Raw genomic sequence first — 16,618 nt, forward strand, 5'->3', positions numbered from 1 at the left:
GTCTTTTTTTTTAGTTGGTGTGATTTTGACTCAGATTGCACTTGTTGTTTTTCATTAGGACCGTCATGCAGATCGGCATACACGTATAAGTATTCGTCCTTCCAGCCACTCTGCCACATACACCACAGTTTCCACCTGGCACCATCACCCTGAGAAACTCATCACAGAATCCTGCGTTTATGAGGCCAGAGTAAGTCTTTTTTTTGTCAGGATTTGTCAGTTTGTATGATAGTAACTTCCATCAGTTGCTCTTATACACCCAAACACTAGCAGAGGAAAGTATTATTCTCATGTTTGTGTGTTTTTAACAAATAAGTTTAATTACATCTATACAGTATTTCATAAATGAAGTTTTGCATGTAGATGAGTTTGTTTCTTCATAGGAACAGATTTTATAGCATTAACTTGCTCACCAGTGGATCCTCTGCAGTGAATGGGTGCCGTCAGAATGAGAGTCCAAACAGCTGATAAAAACATCACAGTAATCCACAAGTAATTCACACTAATCCAGTCCATCAACTGGCATCTTGTAAAGCCAAAAGCTGCATGTTTGCACTCTTATTCTGACGGCACCCATTCACTGCAGAAGATCCACTGGTGAGCAAGTGATATAATGCTACATTTCTCAGAATCTGTTCTGATGAACAAACTCATTTACATCTTGGATGGGCTGGGGGTGAGTGTCAGCAAAATTTCATTTTGAATTATTCTTTTAACAGCTATAAGCCTAATTTCTTGGCTAAAAATTGAAATTGCCAAAGGACAGTAGAAAGAGGTCAGGAAATGGTGGTGGATCAGGAAATGACTCAGGCTGGTTTCGAACTCACAGCGCCTGTGCGAGCACCACACCTCTGTGTGTCAGAGCGTGTTCAGTCACCAGTTGCAGCTCAAACCCCAAAAGGATTTTCAAAAGGATTGTGACTCGGGTCATAAAGATCAAAACCAGAGTAAGACAGAGTCTAGATTTAAATAATAAAAGATCCATTAATGAGCACCACATTAAAAATTAAAGAGCTCTTTTGAACCGTCATTGTTATTTTTAAAATGTGAGTCCTGGGATGAAACTGAGAGAGGAAGTATTATGTAGCATTATAGCGATAGATATATTGGTAATGATAGATTTAAATATATCTACATGTATATACAAAATATTTGTTTAAATTAAATGTTGTTGTTTAGAACTTTCTTTTCATCTCATTTTCCACAAAAATATGAAGCGACAGCTGTTTTTAAAATTGATAATAATCATAAATGCTTCTTGAGCAACAAATCAACATATTACAATGATTTCTGAAGGATCATGACACTGAAGATTGGAGTAATGATGCTGAAAATTCAGTTTTGCATCACTGGAATAAATTACATTTTACAATATATTAAAATATTTTAGGTATTTTATTGTTTATATTTTATATTATTTATATTTTATTGTATTTTATTTATATTTTATTGTGTTTAATATATTCTTTTCTGACATTAAATTGAATCTACATAGGGTTTTACTTTAATATTTAATTTAATTTAGATATTTTATTGTTTATATTTTATATTATTTATATTTTATTGCATTTTTAATTAATTACATTTTACAGTATGTTAAATAGAAAACAGCTATTTTAAATTGTAAAATATTTAATACAATTTTTATTTTTAGCTGTATTTTATTTTATTTTTAGCTATTATTTATATTTTATTTATTTATATTTTTCTTTTCTGACATTGAAATGAATCTACATAGGATTTTAATGTTATATTTTATTTAATTTAGGTATTTTATTATTTATATTTTATATTATTTATATTTTATTGAATTTGTATTTATTTTTTATTGCATGTAATTTATTCTTTTCTGACACTGAATTGAATCTACACAGGATTTTAATTTAATATTAAATAATTATTTTAATTTAATAATTTAATTTAATTTAATTTAGGTAAATATATGTATATATTATATTTATATTATTTATATTTTATTGTATCATTCCACACACGTAACTTGTTTAAATTATATTGAAAAATATATTTTTCTATCCTTTCTTTTCTTTTCCAGTATTTAGGGTCTGTGATCATCCGAGACCTAAGAGGCATTGAATCTACGCAGGAGGCATGCGCTAGAATAAGGGTATATATGCATGTATTAGTCAGTATGCTATTATTTAATGTCTTAAAATGTTAAGTTTTGTGCATAGTTTTGTGAGTCTGCCTTGGTCCATTAATTGGTTTTTAATGAATTTATGCCTTTTATGTTTACCAGAAATCAAAGGATCACCGGAAAGGTCCCGTCATAATACTGAATATCACCTACAGAGGAGTCAAGTTTGTTGACGCAGCAACCAAGGTAAGAGCAACTGCTAATACATACTGTTAACATTGGTTTACATAAGAGTAAACCAGGAGAATTGAGCTGTTTCATATTATTAGGGATGTTTGCTAAGCCATCAAGCCATCTCTGACTATCAGAGTCAGAGATTTGCTCGACAGTAACCCGTCCTGCACTATTTGTGGCACGGACATGAATGATAGATCATGGTTATATATGGATACACAGGCCTGTATGGTTATGAATTAGTGAAGTGCTCATGTTTTTCACGGATGTTTGAAAATTGTGATGGACTCGCTCGATATTTTTATACTTTTGCAGGCGATGGTTGCAGAGCACGAGATCCAGAACATCTCGTGTGCGGCCCAGGATCCGGATGACCTTTGCACATTTGCATACATCACAAAAGACCTGAAGTCTGGTTATCACTTTTGCCATGTCTTCACTACAGTAGAAGTGGTGGGTGTTGTTTTTACCTGCTCTTTTATAGGGAAACCAATCAGAGTTGACAAAGAATAGGTTTGTTAAAATCAATATGAAAACAAAATCAAACCTGAGCTACTAAGCTGATAATACAGTCTAAAGTCTAAATCAGCACTGACAAGCGAACATAACTTTTTAATTTTTTTATATAATATTAAGTTGTCAGGGTACAAAATGTAATTTAATGTAATGTAATTTTCATTAATTATTTATTTTGTATGCATTTTATATATTTTTAAAGATAATATTAATTTAAATATATTTAATTTCATATTTAATTAATTTTTTATTTAATTTTTCTGACATATTAATTTAAATCTACATAGGATATTAATTTAATTTAATTTAATTTAATTTAATTTAATTTAATTTAATTTAATTTAATTTAATTTAAAGGGGCTCTGTTGTGGGCTCTGCTTTAAACACTCACAGGTTGCGGTTTGGGTGTCAGGTCCAATATAGTTTCTTAGCCTTACCTAGAGTGAAAACACATATTGTGTAATTATTTCATGACTCTGCTAATGGCTGTTTTTCCGTACAGACGCAAACGTATGAGATCATCCTGACGCTGGGACAAGCGTTTGAGGTAGCGTATCAGATGGCTCTCCAGGCACAGAAGGCGGCCCGTCGTCACAGTTCGTATGCTGGTCCAGCCTCCGAAAACATTGAGACCAAGACCAACAGGCCCACCTCGCAGTCCCGCAACAGTACACGCCGCTCCGCTGTGAGTTTAAGTTCAGCACATGATATCTGATATCATAGTATAATGAATATAATGTGTTCACGTTTATGATTGCCACAGAAAAATTGTTCTCCCACAGTTTGTAAAAAGTAGCATTTATAGTATTGCACTTACAGTGGATGTCCATAGGCTTTAAAAGCAGAAATGTGACCCGTAAGTAGCACGGGTATATTTGTAGCAATAGCCAAAAATATTTTGATTTTTCATTTATGCCAAAAATCATTAGGATATTAAGTAAAGATCATGTTCCATGAAGATATTTTGTAAATTTCCTACCATAAATATATCAAAACTTAATTTTTGATTAATATGCATTGCTAAGAACTTCATTTGGACAACTTTAAAGGCAATTTTCTCAATATTCAGATTTTTTTTGCACCCTCAGATTCCAGATTTTCAAATAGTTGTATCTCGACCAAATATTGTTCTATTCTAACAAACCATTCATCAATGTAAAGCTTTATTGGTGGGATGTAGTGTCTACGTAAACCTCCCACCTTGGTATCCTTGTGCATATTGTGTGAACGTTACCGCTATGTTCAAGCTAGTAAGTCTCATGTTTGAGTTTTTTTTACTTCAGAAATGTTGTGTATTTTCTCTATTTTGAAGTTTATTGCAATATATTGTCCTCCATTATAAACGCATTACTGTAAACATGATTTTTGCTAGCTTATACAAACTGTGGGATGAGTCAAAATGATTTTCTGTGTCAATCAACAGTTTGTCACACAGATCCTGTGCACAGAACTTAAAACCTAAATTGAAATATTGTATTTAAAATACCCAGAATCAATAGACTTTAGTCAGAGTCAGTGTCGTATATTATGGCTGTGAAGGATAGAGGTACAACTGATTCACAGTTTCTTAAGGTTTTGGTCACCGTTTTTTTCACAAGCATTATTTTCTGGAGTTGATATTCTCAGTTGCACAGCTGCTCTGCAGCATTATTTGCATTTATATCAGTTTAAATAGGGCATATACTCTAACGAAAGTCTATATTACATTTGCGTATTACTGCGTCAGTTTTAACACAATATAATTGCAGCACACGCTTCTTATTTGTGTTCAGTGCAATGTGGGATTGACTTTGAGTAGCTGAATTTTTGGTGAATTTTAGTATTGATTTGTTTCAACTTGAGCTAAATTCTTGGGTCATTTCTAATCTGCAGTACCTTTTGAACTTTTAGGCTTGTGTTTCTATAAAAGGATATAGCAGGTGATATGTTTTAGTCAAGCACAGACTTTATTAAGTATGATTAGATTGTTTGCAAAATTGCAAGACAATAAACGTTATGGAAATGAAAAGCTAAAATGATCCATTGTTGTTCAAGGGATTAATAGTTAGCTTTCATCACAGTGTCAACAAGAGCAAAAGATTCATTTAGTTCAATTTTAAGTTCTATTGAAATTAATTTTGATATTGTTTAAACATTTTAAAATGTTGATATCATGCTAATTTCTGTAAATTGATCAAACTTTTTATTGGCGTTTTATTGGATTTTATTGAACTTTCTCACTTGGAAGCTGCTAAAGTAATACATTTGAATATGAATGTAAATTTCTGAAAGTGAATTGAATCTAAAAGATCATTTCACTATGATATTTAATTAAATATGTAACACATTTTTTATAAAATTTGTTTCTGACAATGAATTTAATCTACACAGGATATTAATTTAATTTAATACTTAATTAAATATTTTTTTTTCTTCTGATATTGAATTGAATCTACACAGGATATGTAATTTAATATTTAATTTATTATTTTTTTCAGACATCAAATGTTATTAATTTAATTTATTTTTTTAATTTAATCCTCATCTCTGAACCCTAGTATTAAACAGTGTACCGCTTTATGTAAATGAGCTCTGCTGTGATCAGTCTGTTTTTAAAATTTACAGAAATTAGTATGACATCAACATTTCAACATTTTTAAATAATATCAAAATTAACTTTTAAATTAATAAATTAACTTAAAATTGAGCAAAATTTTCAAGTTCATTTTGATAATTTCTGTAAATTTATCAATCCAGATTGAATGTTTTAGACTGAGGCACAACAAATATAAATAAATGACCAAAAACTAAATTTATTCCCAAGAAAACATATTGATTAGAAAAGAAAAAAAATTTTGGAATATGTTTTTCATGTTGTGCAGGATGAAAAACATCTGCTAAAACCAAGGTAGTGAAACCATTTATAATTCACCTTCATGTTTAGTTTTGATAAAAGATATGATTTCCATCTTTAAAAAATTAGAGAAAATTAAGATATATATATATATATATATGATTGAGTGGTAAATAAGGTACTGCATTGTAGTAATGACCCACATGTTCCAAGTTTAATTCTGTCGAGAGGTGTCACCTCAAGTCCCGATATATTTTTCATGTCTTATATGTGTTTATTTTGTTGCCGTAAGCCTGTAATCTGTGTCTCTGAGCTTCTGCCCGGTCCTCCTTCCCAGGGTGCACCTGTGCTTGAATGCCGCTGCTGTTACTGTCACACGTGCTCCGCCCACCGTCCCTCCTACCTCCCGCTGCCCTCTATCAGCCCTGGAGTTCAGGTTCTGTTCTCTCTATCTCTCTCTTTCTTCCTCACATTTTCCAGCACTCTTCTTCCTGCTACGTCTCTGGCTTTCTCTTCCCTGCCACTTATTCACTTTACTAATTTTCCTGTTACGTTTCCAGTTTTCACTGTTATCCACCTATTTTTTACCCCCATGAACATTTTTGGTTCACACTAGCAACAGGTCACAACTTTGAAATGTGGTATAAGTAAAATTGTTTAGAGGATTTAAAGGTTGCAATCAAAATTCAAGGATGAGGATATGTTGTGTCATTGGCGAATTCTTGTTTTGGCCTGAGGATGTGTTCGATATGTCAAAAAAACAAAGTTTGCTTAAGCAAATCTCCCAATACCTGTCAAGAACATGTCTAGATGATATTTCACTCCGGAGTCAAAAGGAAACAAGATATTATATTTTGCATGAAGAAAATGATGCCTATTTTTACTACTGTTGGTTTGAATTGAGACTTTATTTTGAATACAATTAAAAAGTTAATATATTATATACAATATCTTTTCTAACAATACACAGTAAGTCTTTACTATCACTTTTTATCAATTTAACACATTCTTGCTAAATAAAAGTATACATTTCTTTCAAAGAAAGAAAGAAAGACGAAATTTACTGACCCCAAACTTTAAAGGGTAGTGCATATTGTTACAAAATATTTCTATTTGAAATAAATGCTATTATTTTTAACGTTTTATCATCAAAGAATCCTGAAAAAAGTATCAGAGGTTCCAAAAAAAAAAAAATTAAATAATAATAATTAAGCAGCACAACTGTTTCCAACATTGATAATAAATCAGAATATTAGAATGATTTCTGAAGTATCATGTGACACTGGACACTGGCATAATGGTGCTGAAAATTCAGCTTTGCATCACAGGAATAAATTCTATTTTAAAGTATATTAAAATAAAAAAAAAAATTTAAAACACTATTTTAAATTGCAATAATATTTCACAATATTACTGTTTTTTTCTGTATTTTTAACACAGCCTTGATACGCAGAAAAAACTTCTTTAAAAAACATTAAAAAACTTGCTGATCCCAAACTTTTGAATGGCAGTGTGTATATGTATAGATACACATACGCAATATATTATTTCAGTTGTTTTAATTTTATGTTTTAGTATTTATGCATCATTGTAGTGCATTTAATATTGCTTAATCCTTATAATAGTATAGTAAAAAGTTACAATTTTGTGTGTAATTGTCATGGAAATAATGTCACAGTGCAAAACTCTAATGGCTCTAAACAGGCTTTATTTTCATTCATGCAAATATAATTTTGCAGGAATTTTGGGGTGAAATGTGACCTAGACATGTTTTCGGGAGATTTATTCAGTTATAGTTGTACTTCACAGATCACTACACAATTCTTCAATTGGGTTCTCCATGCCTGGAGCAATGTCTTAAAAAATTATTAGAAAACAATACTGGGCGTTTCATAAAGTTTGTGTTGCCTAAGAATGTCATTGAAAGGACTTTTCAAAAAGAAAGTATTGCGTTTTAAGCAATACTTAAAATGTTGTGTCAGCAACATTGCAGACAGCTATCTTACATTTACACTTTGTCAAATTCAAAATTGCCACTTTTTTGAAAACAACTTGAAATGACAGGATCAGGCGACCTTCTTAAAAGACGTTACTTTTAACGATTAAGACACGTTGACCTCATGAATTTAAGAATCCATTTGCAAGAACATCTGTCTGTTAACTAGTGGCTATAATAAGCATTTGTTTGTGTATAAACGAGCTAAAAAAATGAGCTCAAACCAGCATCAGGTCCAGATATGAGTGTTGTTGTCTACGGTGATTTCTCCCACATGGTGTTCATCCTCAACGGCTATCTCCTCACTTTTGTGAAATGTGGGTTTCCGTTGGCTGCCATTCTCTCCTGCAGTCTCACTCCTCGCTCCTACTTCTCCGGCAGATCGACCCGCTGGAGCCGGAAACGGACCTGCAGTCCCTGGGCAGCACCAGTTGGCTCTTCGAACCACGGGAATCCTCCAGGCCTTCGAGTAGCACCAAGTATGAGACCACCATATTTTGAAGCAGGGCACGGCCCTTGTCCAATCCCGCCTGCTGCCCCATTTCAACCCCACGCCCCATAAACTCGAGTGCCCCGTGCCTTCTCACTGTGATTTGTAGCCTCCCTCAGGGCAAGACTACTTTCCACTCCAATCCCGACCCCGGTCCTTGCCTGCATTGCCCTCTCGGAGAGCCGAACGCCTCCACCTTCCTTTTATGTCGATGAGCGCTTTCTGGAATCCTTGGATTTGCCGTATAACCAGCCTCCTCAAACTCTTCCGTCATGGTCCGAAAAAATCGCCTCTGAAAGCTTCTCTATTTTATTTTATACATTATACATTATACATTATACATCTCTGACTGCAACAGCAATACTAGTACTGTTTTTCAAGTTTACGTACATTCACGATCATGAATGCAGCATAACGCAGTTTCCCATCGGCGCTCCTCGAACCCCGTAGCACTAGATCACATTTTTTCCCCCGTAGTTGGACCCACATTTCCCTCCCAGCAGTTCTTCAGTTTTTCAAAAGAGTTGGGTCTGTAATCTCGATTCACATCCAGTGCTTCCTTTTGTCTTACCAGGCGTCTGCAGCTCTGAGGCCCTCGGAAGAAAAGACTATGCCTGTTTAGAGCGTTTAGAGGTTGGGATTTGAAATGCAATACAGTTTTACTGGGAAAAGAGTAGAACACAGCCCCAAGAAAATGGAATAACCAAGACAACATTCCCATTCTCTTTTTCTCGTTCGGATTTAATTGACTTTTTATCTAATAAGGGAATCCATTTTGGTTCGTAAAGTTCTATATTTGTAACTTTACATTGTTAACATCACATAGTAAGTGTGTGTATAACCTCTATGTTCATTTTGTGATTGATGATTTGTTCTGTAAAATTAGTTACCTCTGAGATTTCCACTAAAAAGTCATTTGCAGAAAAAATGAGACAGAATATTTTCGTAGACATAATAATAGTAAATGTTGCTATTTTCAATTGCAAAAGATTTCCCACGGTCACAATTATCTTTAGAGAGAAGATAATAAAGCCAAGAAAAGAAAAAGCACTAAGGCTGGAGAAAAAAAAAAAGAAGCTCCAAACAGCCTTACGCATATTATGTACTGAACGTTTGGAAAACCACTGTAAGTTTGCACCACTTTGTTTATTCACGCAACAAATGTTATTTCAGTGTTATTTAGATGCTAGAAATCTGCCGTGTTACTTTTAGCCAAATGGCACATGTCAATTTTACATTCTTGGCGGTTTATGTTTTGTCTTGTTTTATGTGCCACGTTCACACTGCAGCTAAATAACAAATAATATTTTTTTTCACTCATGGTTCCATTATTTAAAAGAGTGACAACTGCATTTTGCACGGAAATTTTAATGGGATAGTTTATCCAAACATTTTGTCATCATTACTCACCCTATGCATGTCATTCTTCTGTTGAACATAAAAGATGACTTTTAAGAATTTTAAGAACCAAACAGTTGCTGGTTACCAGTGACTTGAACAGTATGAAAAAAAACATACTGTTTGATCACCAGCATTCTTCAAAATACATGATATGTTAAACAGAAGAAGGAAACTTATACAGGTTTGGAACAACTTGAGAGTGAGTTAATGCTGAGAGTTTTCATTTTTGGGTGAACTGTCCCTTTAACTAGCGCCAACCGCATTTTATTTAAACTGCGTAGCGTTTACGCGTACGCGTACGCAAACGAATCGTTATTCTAGCGGACACTGACAGCTTCTCTGAGGCGCTAGAAAATCGATGAAATTGAGGTAAACGTCTTGATTTGTTCGCAAATTTCGATAGTTTCTCCCACCCAACGTGAAAATTATCGGATAAAATACGCTTCTGGTCGTTAATATTTGTTTAGTGAGAATAACCGCGTCAATGTTTGCAATTTATAACCGTTGTCGCCAACGGTCGCTATATAACTGTCAGCCATTTGCGTTCAAGATCGTATCGTACTCATACAAAACGATAATTCAGATGATTAATTTCTCATTTAAATGCGGTTGTGACTTCCAAAACGTTGAAGTGTGAACGTGGCTGTCTTTTATTATTGTGTGGAAAGGACTGTTCGCTTTAGTTTGATTCTGGCTGTTACTGCACTGTTTGTCTCTCATGTCCAGTTTTATGGAGTTATCTGTTAAAGTTGTGGTAATTTCTTTGTGACTGTGTTGCACATCCTCACCTTCCAGACATTACAATCATCCTCACTCATTAACAACCGTCATTTGCCATTGTTTTGTCCCATTTCCTAACTCAAAATTGCCAAAGAGGCTAACTCAAGATCCATTCCACTCATGCCATCACATCCTGTAACGTGAGCTTTGTGTGTTTTTGAGACTTTTTCTGAAATGCTTTCACATTTTATAATATTTCCAATTTAATTAGCAGTCCTGTCTGGGCTCTGAAACTTGATTGGGATTTTAGAGCATTCCATTTCTGAATTCCAATATATTTTTCCTTGTGTAGCTGACTCCACCTTTCAAGTTTCCGGACACCAAGGTGTGAATTGAAGGGGACTCAGGTGAAACTTTATGTGTGAGTCCAAATGAGGAAGAAATTGAGTGAGTATGCGAGAGAGAAAGAGAAATATAAAATTAGCACTTAACTGCCGTACCAAACGGACTGTCCAAAGTCACTCCTACTGCAAAAATAAACTTGAATACGGACATTACACAACTGATAAACTGATTTGCCGGTGATGTGGAAATGGACGTAAATATTAAAATATGAATCAGCATGATATTCAATTTGACTGAATCTCACAAAGCAATGTCACATTTTATCCCAAAATTAAAAGAAAAATTTTGCATAAAGCAAATGAAGCCTATTTTCGGGACTATTAAGATTGTTTGCATTGTGACATTATCTAGACTCATTTTTGCTGGTATTAAAATCAGCGTAAATTAAATGCAGTACAACAAAGATGCATACTTACTATTGTACTTAACAAATGTATTCTATTTTATCAATTTGCTTCATTGTCATGACAAATATGTCAATTCATGGTCCTGAAAATAGAATTAGCTTCTTATTTGTTTTGATTTTGGGGTTAAAGGTGAACATTTCTCAAGTTTTTCCATGAGATTCACTCATTTGTATCTTTAAAAAGCAAGGTGATCTTTGTGGAATCTCTGAAAAACTGGACTTCTCTTTCCTGAGCACTGTGTGAACATTGTACATTTTAGTGTTCAATGTTTCCTCTTAAACTGTGGTTAATTTTCATACGGAGAAGGACTTTGTGAGCTACGTTAGCAGAATATACCTAAAAAAATAATGCAAAACATAAGTTTTGATCTTTTTGGACTGTGTACATTGCTTGTTGAAGACTTGTGGCATTTAAAATGTTACAAGATGGGAATGTTACAGTTGAGAAAAAGTACTTTCATGTAAATCAGCAAAAATATTTTTACCTCTATGTAAAGAATCCAGCTAAATTGAAATCAAATCAGTGGTTGATGCAATGATCTTACTGTGAAATAGCAAGGATGTAGCATATTTAGGCTATTGATTTGCCATATGAAAACAAAGAGCTGAATTAAATGTCACTTTATGGCCACCTATCACGAAGCCTAGCTATCTAGCATCACAATGAGTGTTTTATTTTTTTATAGTTAGCAGGTTGTTTGACTTAATGGAAAAGAAAATGGGTACATGTGCTGCAGTAGAGCAGAATGATTTACAGAAAATGAGGAAAAAAGGAGAAAAAATGCAAACCCCTCAGGCAACACTTGTCCCTCACTTCCTCTTTGAATTCACTTGAATTTCTTTTGAGCGTCACATAATTTGAGCAAATATTGACAAAACAATTTAACACCAATTATATTAGTATCCTCTTTTTTCCTGGTTGGGAAGAGTATGAGGATGTCAGAAACATACCAGGATCAGGGCTGAATGCTTGCACTTGACAACACAAGATAAAATACCACTGTTGGCCTATGTAGAAGGTAAAGTAACTACGATTAAAAGATGTCTATTCAATGTACTTTTTGTCCTGAATGTTCATACTATTCTGTATGTTCATTCCATTTACTTAAGGAACAATCATTATACTATCTCAATGCCATTGAACTAATAAATTCAATAGACTTTTTGCTCTACATTTTTGTCTTGTGTTTCTATTTAAATGTTATGCAAGAAAACCAAATCAAAACAACGGATTTTCAAGTTTTTTAATTTTATTTTCTCAAAATACATGAAAAACAAAAGCTGAAAATCATCCTAACAGTAAATAACCAAAACATCCATTAATGTAATAAACGCACATCATACACGAATCCATTACGCAACACCCTCTGGTCTGTCATAAATATGAAATGAAAGCCAATGGAAGGTTCATTTTACAAGAATTTGTGGTAATCCGAGTCACTTGAGCGAACCAACGTTTTAAAATGGGCAAAGTGGGCAATAAAACTCTTCAATCGACTGTAAAACCAGTGTTGATATTTGGCCGAGTCTTCTGTGGATATCGGGATAGTAATAGTGGCACGCTTTCTTTATCGATCAGGTCGCACCATACCGGGTCTAACGGCCGGCATCATTGGCCGAGCGGGAGGTCGCATCATGTGTGGGCCAGGCATCATTTGCATAGGTCCGCCCATTGGTGGCCGCATACCTGGACCTGAAAGAGAGACAGATGATTGTGATGGTTAATTCAGATGGCTATTAAGAAAACCTTTCACATCAAAAACAGATTTTCTAAAACAAGATTTTCTGAAAGAGCTTTACCTGGTCCACCAGGCATCATGCCATGAGGAGGGGGACCCATCATAGGGATCATAGGAGGACCACCCATGGGTGGAGCTGGTAACATACCTGGTCTCGGTGGTCCGCCTGCAATAAAAAACTTGTTATTTCTTGTGAATTATGTTAATAGTAAAATTAATACATTTATTAAATTAAAATCTCAGTTTATTGGTTGACTACTATGGGTTTCTCAATGACAGACAGCTAGAAAGGGTGACTGATATAATAGAAATAAGGGAGACACTGCAGGTGAACAGGGTTTAAAAAATAAAAACAAATATATATTAAATTAAATTGAATCGATTTCACCAAACTGATTAATGTCCGTACACAGAAAATTGTTTTGAAAATTGTAAATGTCTAAAAACTTAAATATACATAAATTTGCATACATACACAAAACTAGCAAAAGACAGAAAAATCACCATGTTTTAGGAATAGATGTTATATAAATCAGGTGATTGATATACACTACCAGTCAAAAGTTTTTGGACAGCAATAGTAATTTTTTTTAAAAATAAGTCTAATTTGCTTACCAAGTCTGCATTTGTTTGATCCAAAGTACAGCAAAAACATTTTTAAATATTTTTACTATTTAAAATAACTGCTGTCTATTTGAAAAGATTTTAAAATATAATTTATTCCTGTGATTTCAAAACTGAATTTAGCATCATTTCCCCAGTCACATGATCCTTCAGAAATCATTCTAATGTTCTGATTTGCTGCTCAAAAAACATTTTTATTATTGTTGAAAAGTGAGTAGCTGAGTAGATTTTTTTTCAGGTTTCTTTGATGAAGAAAGTTCAGAAGAACAGCATTAATCTGAAATAGAAATCTTTTGTAACATCATAAATGTCTTTATAATCACTTTTGATCCATTTAAAGCATCCTTTCTAAATAAAAGTATTAATTTCTTCCCATCTTTAGATCGTTCTATTCATCACAAAATCCTGGAAAAATGTACTCAGCTGTTTTAAATATTGATAATGGCAATAAAAAATGTTTCTTGAACAGAAAATCAGCATATTAGAACAATTTCTGAAGGATTATGTGATACTGAAGACTGGAGTGATGATGCTGAAAATTTAGCTTTGATCACAGGAATAAATGACATTTTAAAAAAAAAATATTCAAACATAAATTAGGTATTTTTAAATACTAAAAATATTTCACAATACTAACACTTTGCTGTATTTTGGATTAAATAAATGCAGGCTTGGTGAGCAGAAGAGACTTCACAAATGTTAAGCTTAAAAAAACATAATACAGATGTAAATAAAACCAGAGTTTATTCAAGTACTGCTGAAGTGCAGATGAAAACTCATTTTGAGAAAACAGCCTTTAAAAATGTACATTGTAATTGAAATCTACAGAAACTTGTAGATAAAGTGTAATAATATATACATCTAATTGTGTATTATGGATGTTTTCTTTCCACTAGTCTGAAAGATGACATGTTGTGGAAGCAAAATAGTTCAAAATCTCAAAAGACCAGTGCTTGGAAAAAAAAACAAAAAAAACCCCCAATGCTTTTGCCTGTAGTCTCGCCATAAATAAGCATCAAGTTTAGTCAGAAATTGTTCATATGCTTTGTAGCTGCCATGAAAGGAAGTGAGCTTTTCAGATCTCTGAAACTTACTAATATTTGGATGCGGTAGCAGAGATCCACCAGGTGGAGGGGCTCCTGGGAAAGGGGTGGGTGGAATTTTACCCTGCTGGAAGGCAGCCGCTGAAACAGACAAAAATGACTTTACACTAGAACACTCGTCTCTTAAAAAGATCAAGAAATGACTGAAGACAGTTTCTATCGAGTATTCATGCCATGTATAGATCTATAGAAGCCTGTTTTCACCACAAAATAAGAAAAAACAAAGGTAATTGTGACTTTTTTTTTTTTTCTTCACAATTATGACTTTTTTTCCTTGCAATTATGATATAAAAGTCAGAATTGCAAAATATACTAAAAACTTGGACTTTTCTTCCCTCAAAATTCCTCAAAATCTCAAAATTTCTCAATTGTGAGAAACAAAGTCTAAATTGTAAGATTAAAAGTCAGAATTGTGGAGAAAAGGTCACAATTACCATTTTTAAACTATGTGGAAGAAAAGGTTTCCTTATAGATCAGACATAAGGTCTTTTTGAACATGGCAGAGCGTGTTGTTTGCTCACTTGTTTTGTCGATAAGATTCTGAGCCTGCTCCTCCATCCATTTCTGATAATAGTCCTTCACATTTTCTTTATGTTTTCGTCCACTGCAGTGTGTCTTTCTGACTGACGGCTGCAGACATTAAACACACAAATAATGAACATTTCCACAGATAACAATATTAAACAGATCAGATTAACATCAAATTATAGAAAAAGTTAGGCTATTTTACCGAATCGTGCGTCAGGTATGTGTCACAGTAATCACAATAAAACCTGAAAAAGACAAAAACACAAGTGTTAGTCAAAAATAACCCACCCTTATATTAAAACACCATAAAGGTTTTACAGTACAGTGATGATACTGATGATAATACCACAATACAGTAGTCACTTACAAAAGATCTAACAAAGTACCATAATTTTGTACTAGAGTCTTTCTTAAGTAATGAGGAGCATCATGTAAATAGCATAGTATGACCATGGCATTTAATTCATGCATACTTGTATTTACATGCTACTCTTTTGTTCGTGTTGTTCTCGCACATTTTTTATTGTTACAAACTAATTCCTGCAACAAAAACGGCGTTTAAAGCAATAAGCTGCATATAAATCTAGTAACAGGTACTTAAAATTGACAACTGTGAATGAATTAAAAATACTGGATTAGCATAAAGCGCTAGCTCTTGTCTGAGAACCGCGGTTTTATTTGCAATGTGGTTTTCTATAACACCTAAATGCATAACAGATATATTATATAACCTTTCGCGACTAAAGCGTGTTTATCTATTTTGAATAAATCATATAAATATATACAATAAACATAAAGAGAGACTCACTTCGGCATCTTCACAGCAGAACAGCGCGGGGCGAACACCACCGGAAGTAGAACATAAGAATCCTTTTACGTCTTTGTTTGGGTTTGGAGAGATTACGAGCGCGCATTGGCGCCACCCAGTGTTTGGGAGGGGATCTGTCTGCGTTTACCACTACATATGGTCACATGTCTCCAAAATCAAAATACATTTGTTTTTATTTTTTTATCGTGACACTTGGGCATATTTCTCCTACCATATTTAAATGTGTTACCTCATAGAGTATAAAACATACCTGTACGAGGACAATAAAAAGCTGTAGACTTCTCTAAATTGTCTGCCTTTTGAGGATAGCTATTAATAATTTTATACAAATAAGTCACTTTGCAGAATATAGTTTTATTCTGACAAAACATTTGAGAAAATACTATCTTAAAGCAATGCTTTATGCCACAACATGCCATGGAGATGTTTAACTGTGTGATGTTGTTGCTCAAACATCAAAGCTACAAAGTCCCACCAAAAGCAACACCACTGATAAAGGGCCTGCAACACAACACATCATGTGGATTGCAACAACTTTTGCTGTTTTGCACACTATCTTGTATGTTTAGCTTGAAGCATGACAGTTACTATTTAGAATTTCTACGGTATTCTTTTTTCAGTAGTTATGTGGTCTGAAACTGTATGAGAAACAGGAAGTTGCAATTTTAACAGGAATAAAATAGACTTTTTAGGAAGCCA

The 16,618-nt window shown here is 33.6% G+C and overlaps 2 protein-coding genes across 7 annotated transcripts in view; one reads left to right on the forward strand and one right to left on the reverse strand.

Moving 5' to 3' along the window:
• anks1ab (ankyrin repeat and sterile alpha motif domain containing 1Ab) overlaps positions 1–12,257 on the forward strand; it is a 33,001-nt gene extending 20,744 nt beyond the window's left edge. Inside the window, exons 8-15 of one of the 6 annotated variants that reach the window (XM_051112581.1) lie at positions 59–190; positions 2,054–2,125; positions 2,258–2,341; positions 2,645–2,782; positions 3,348–3,530; positions 6,016–6,114; positions 8,056–8,153; positions 8,739–12,257. In XM_051112581.1, coding sequence (XP_050968538.1) covers positions 59–190; positions 2,054–2,125; positions 2,258–2,341; positions 2,645–2,782; positions 3,348–3,530; positions 6,016–6,114; positions 8,056–8,153; positions 8,739–8,754 — 822 coding nt within the window. In that variant the 3' untranslated portion in view covers positions 8,755–12,257. Of the gene's footprint in view, positions 1–58; positions 191–2,053; positions 2,126–2,257; positions 2,342–2,644; positions 2,783–3,347; positions 3,531–6,015; positions 6,115–8,055; positions 8,472–8,738 lie in introns of those variants that run through there. The other 5 variants (XM_051112582.1, XM_051112580.1, XM_051112585.1 and 2 more) reach the window with 5 other exon arrangements.
• A 94-nt stretch (positions 12,258–12,351) lies between these two features.
• snrpc (small nuclear ribonucleoprotein polypeptide C) lies at positions 12,352–16,009 on the reverse strand. Its single transcript, XM_051112614.1, has 6 exons — positions 15,899–16,009; positions 15,293–15,335; positions 15,084–15,192; positions 14,554–14,643; positions 12,897–13,001; positions 12,352–12,789 (listed from the first exon to the last, which is right to left on the reverse strand). The coding sequence occupies exons 1-6, from the start codon at positions 15,904–15,906 to the stop codon at positions 12,665–12,667; spliced, it is 480 nt and encodes a 159-aa protein (XP_050968571.1). The 5' UTR covers positions 15,907–16,009; the 3' UTR covers positions 12,352–12,664.
• Between the last annotated feature and the right edge of the window lie 609 nt (positions 16,010–16,618).

This window comes from Labeo rohita, chromosome 6, assembly GCF_022985175.1.
Source record: "Labeo rohita strain BAU-BD-2019 chromosome 6, IGBB_LRoh.1.0, whole genome shotgun sequence".
Taxonomy (NCBI): Eukaryota; Metazoa; Chordata; class Actinopteri; order Cypriniformes; family Cyprinidae; genus Labeo; species Labeo rohita.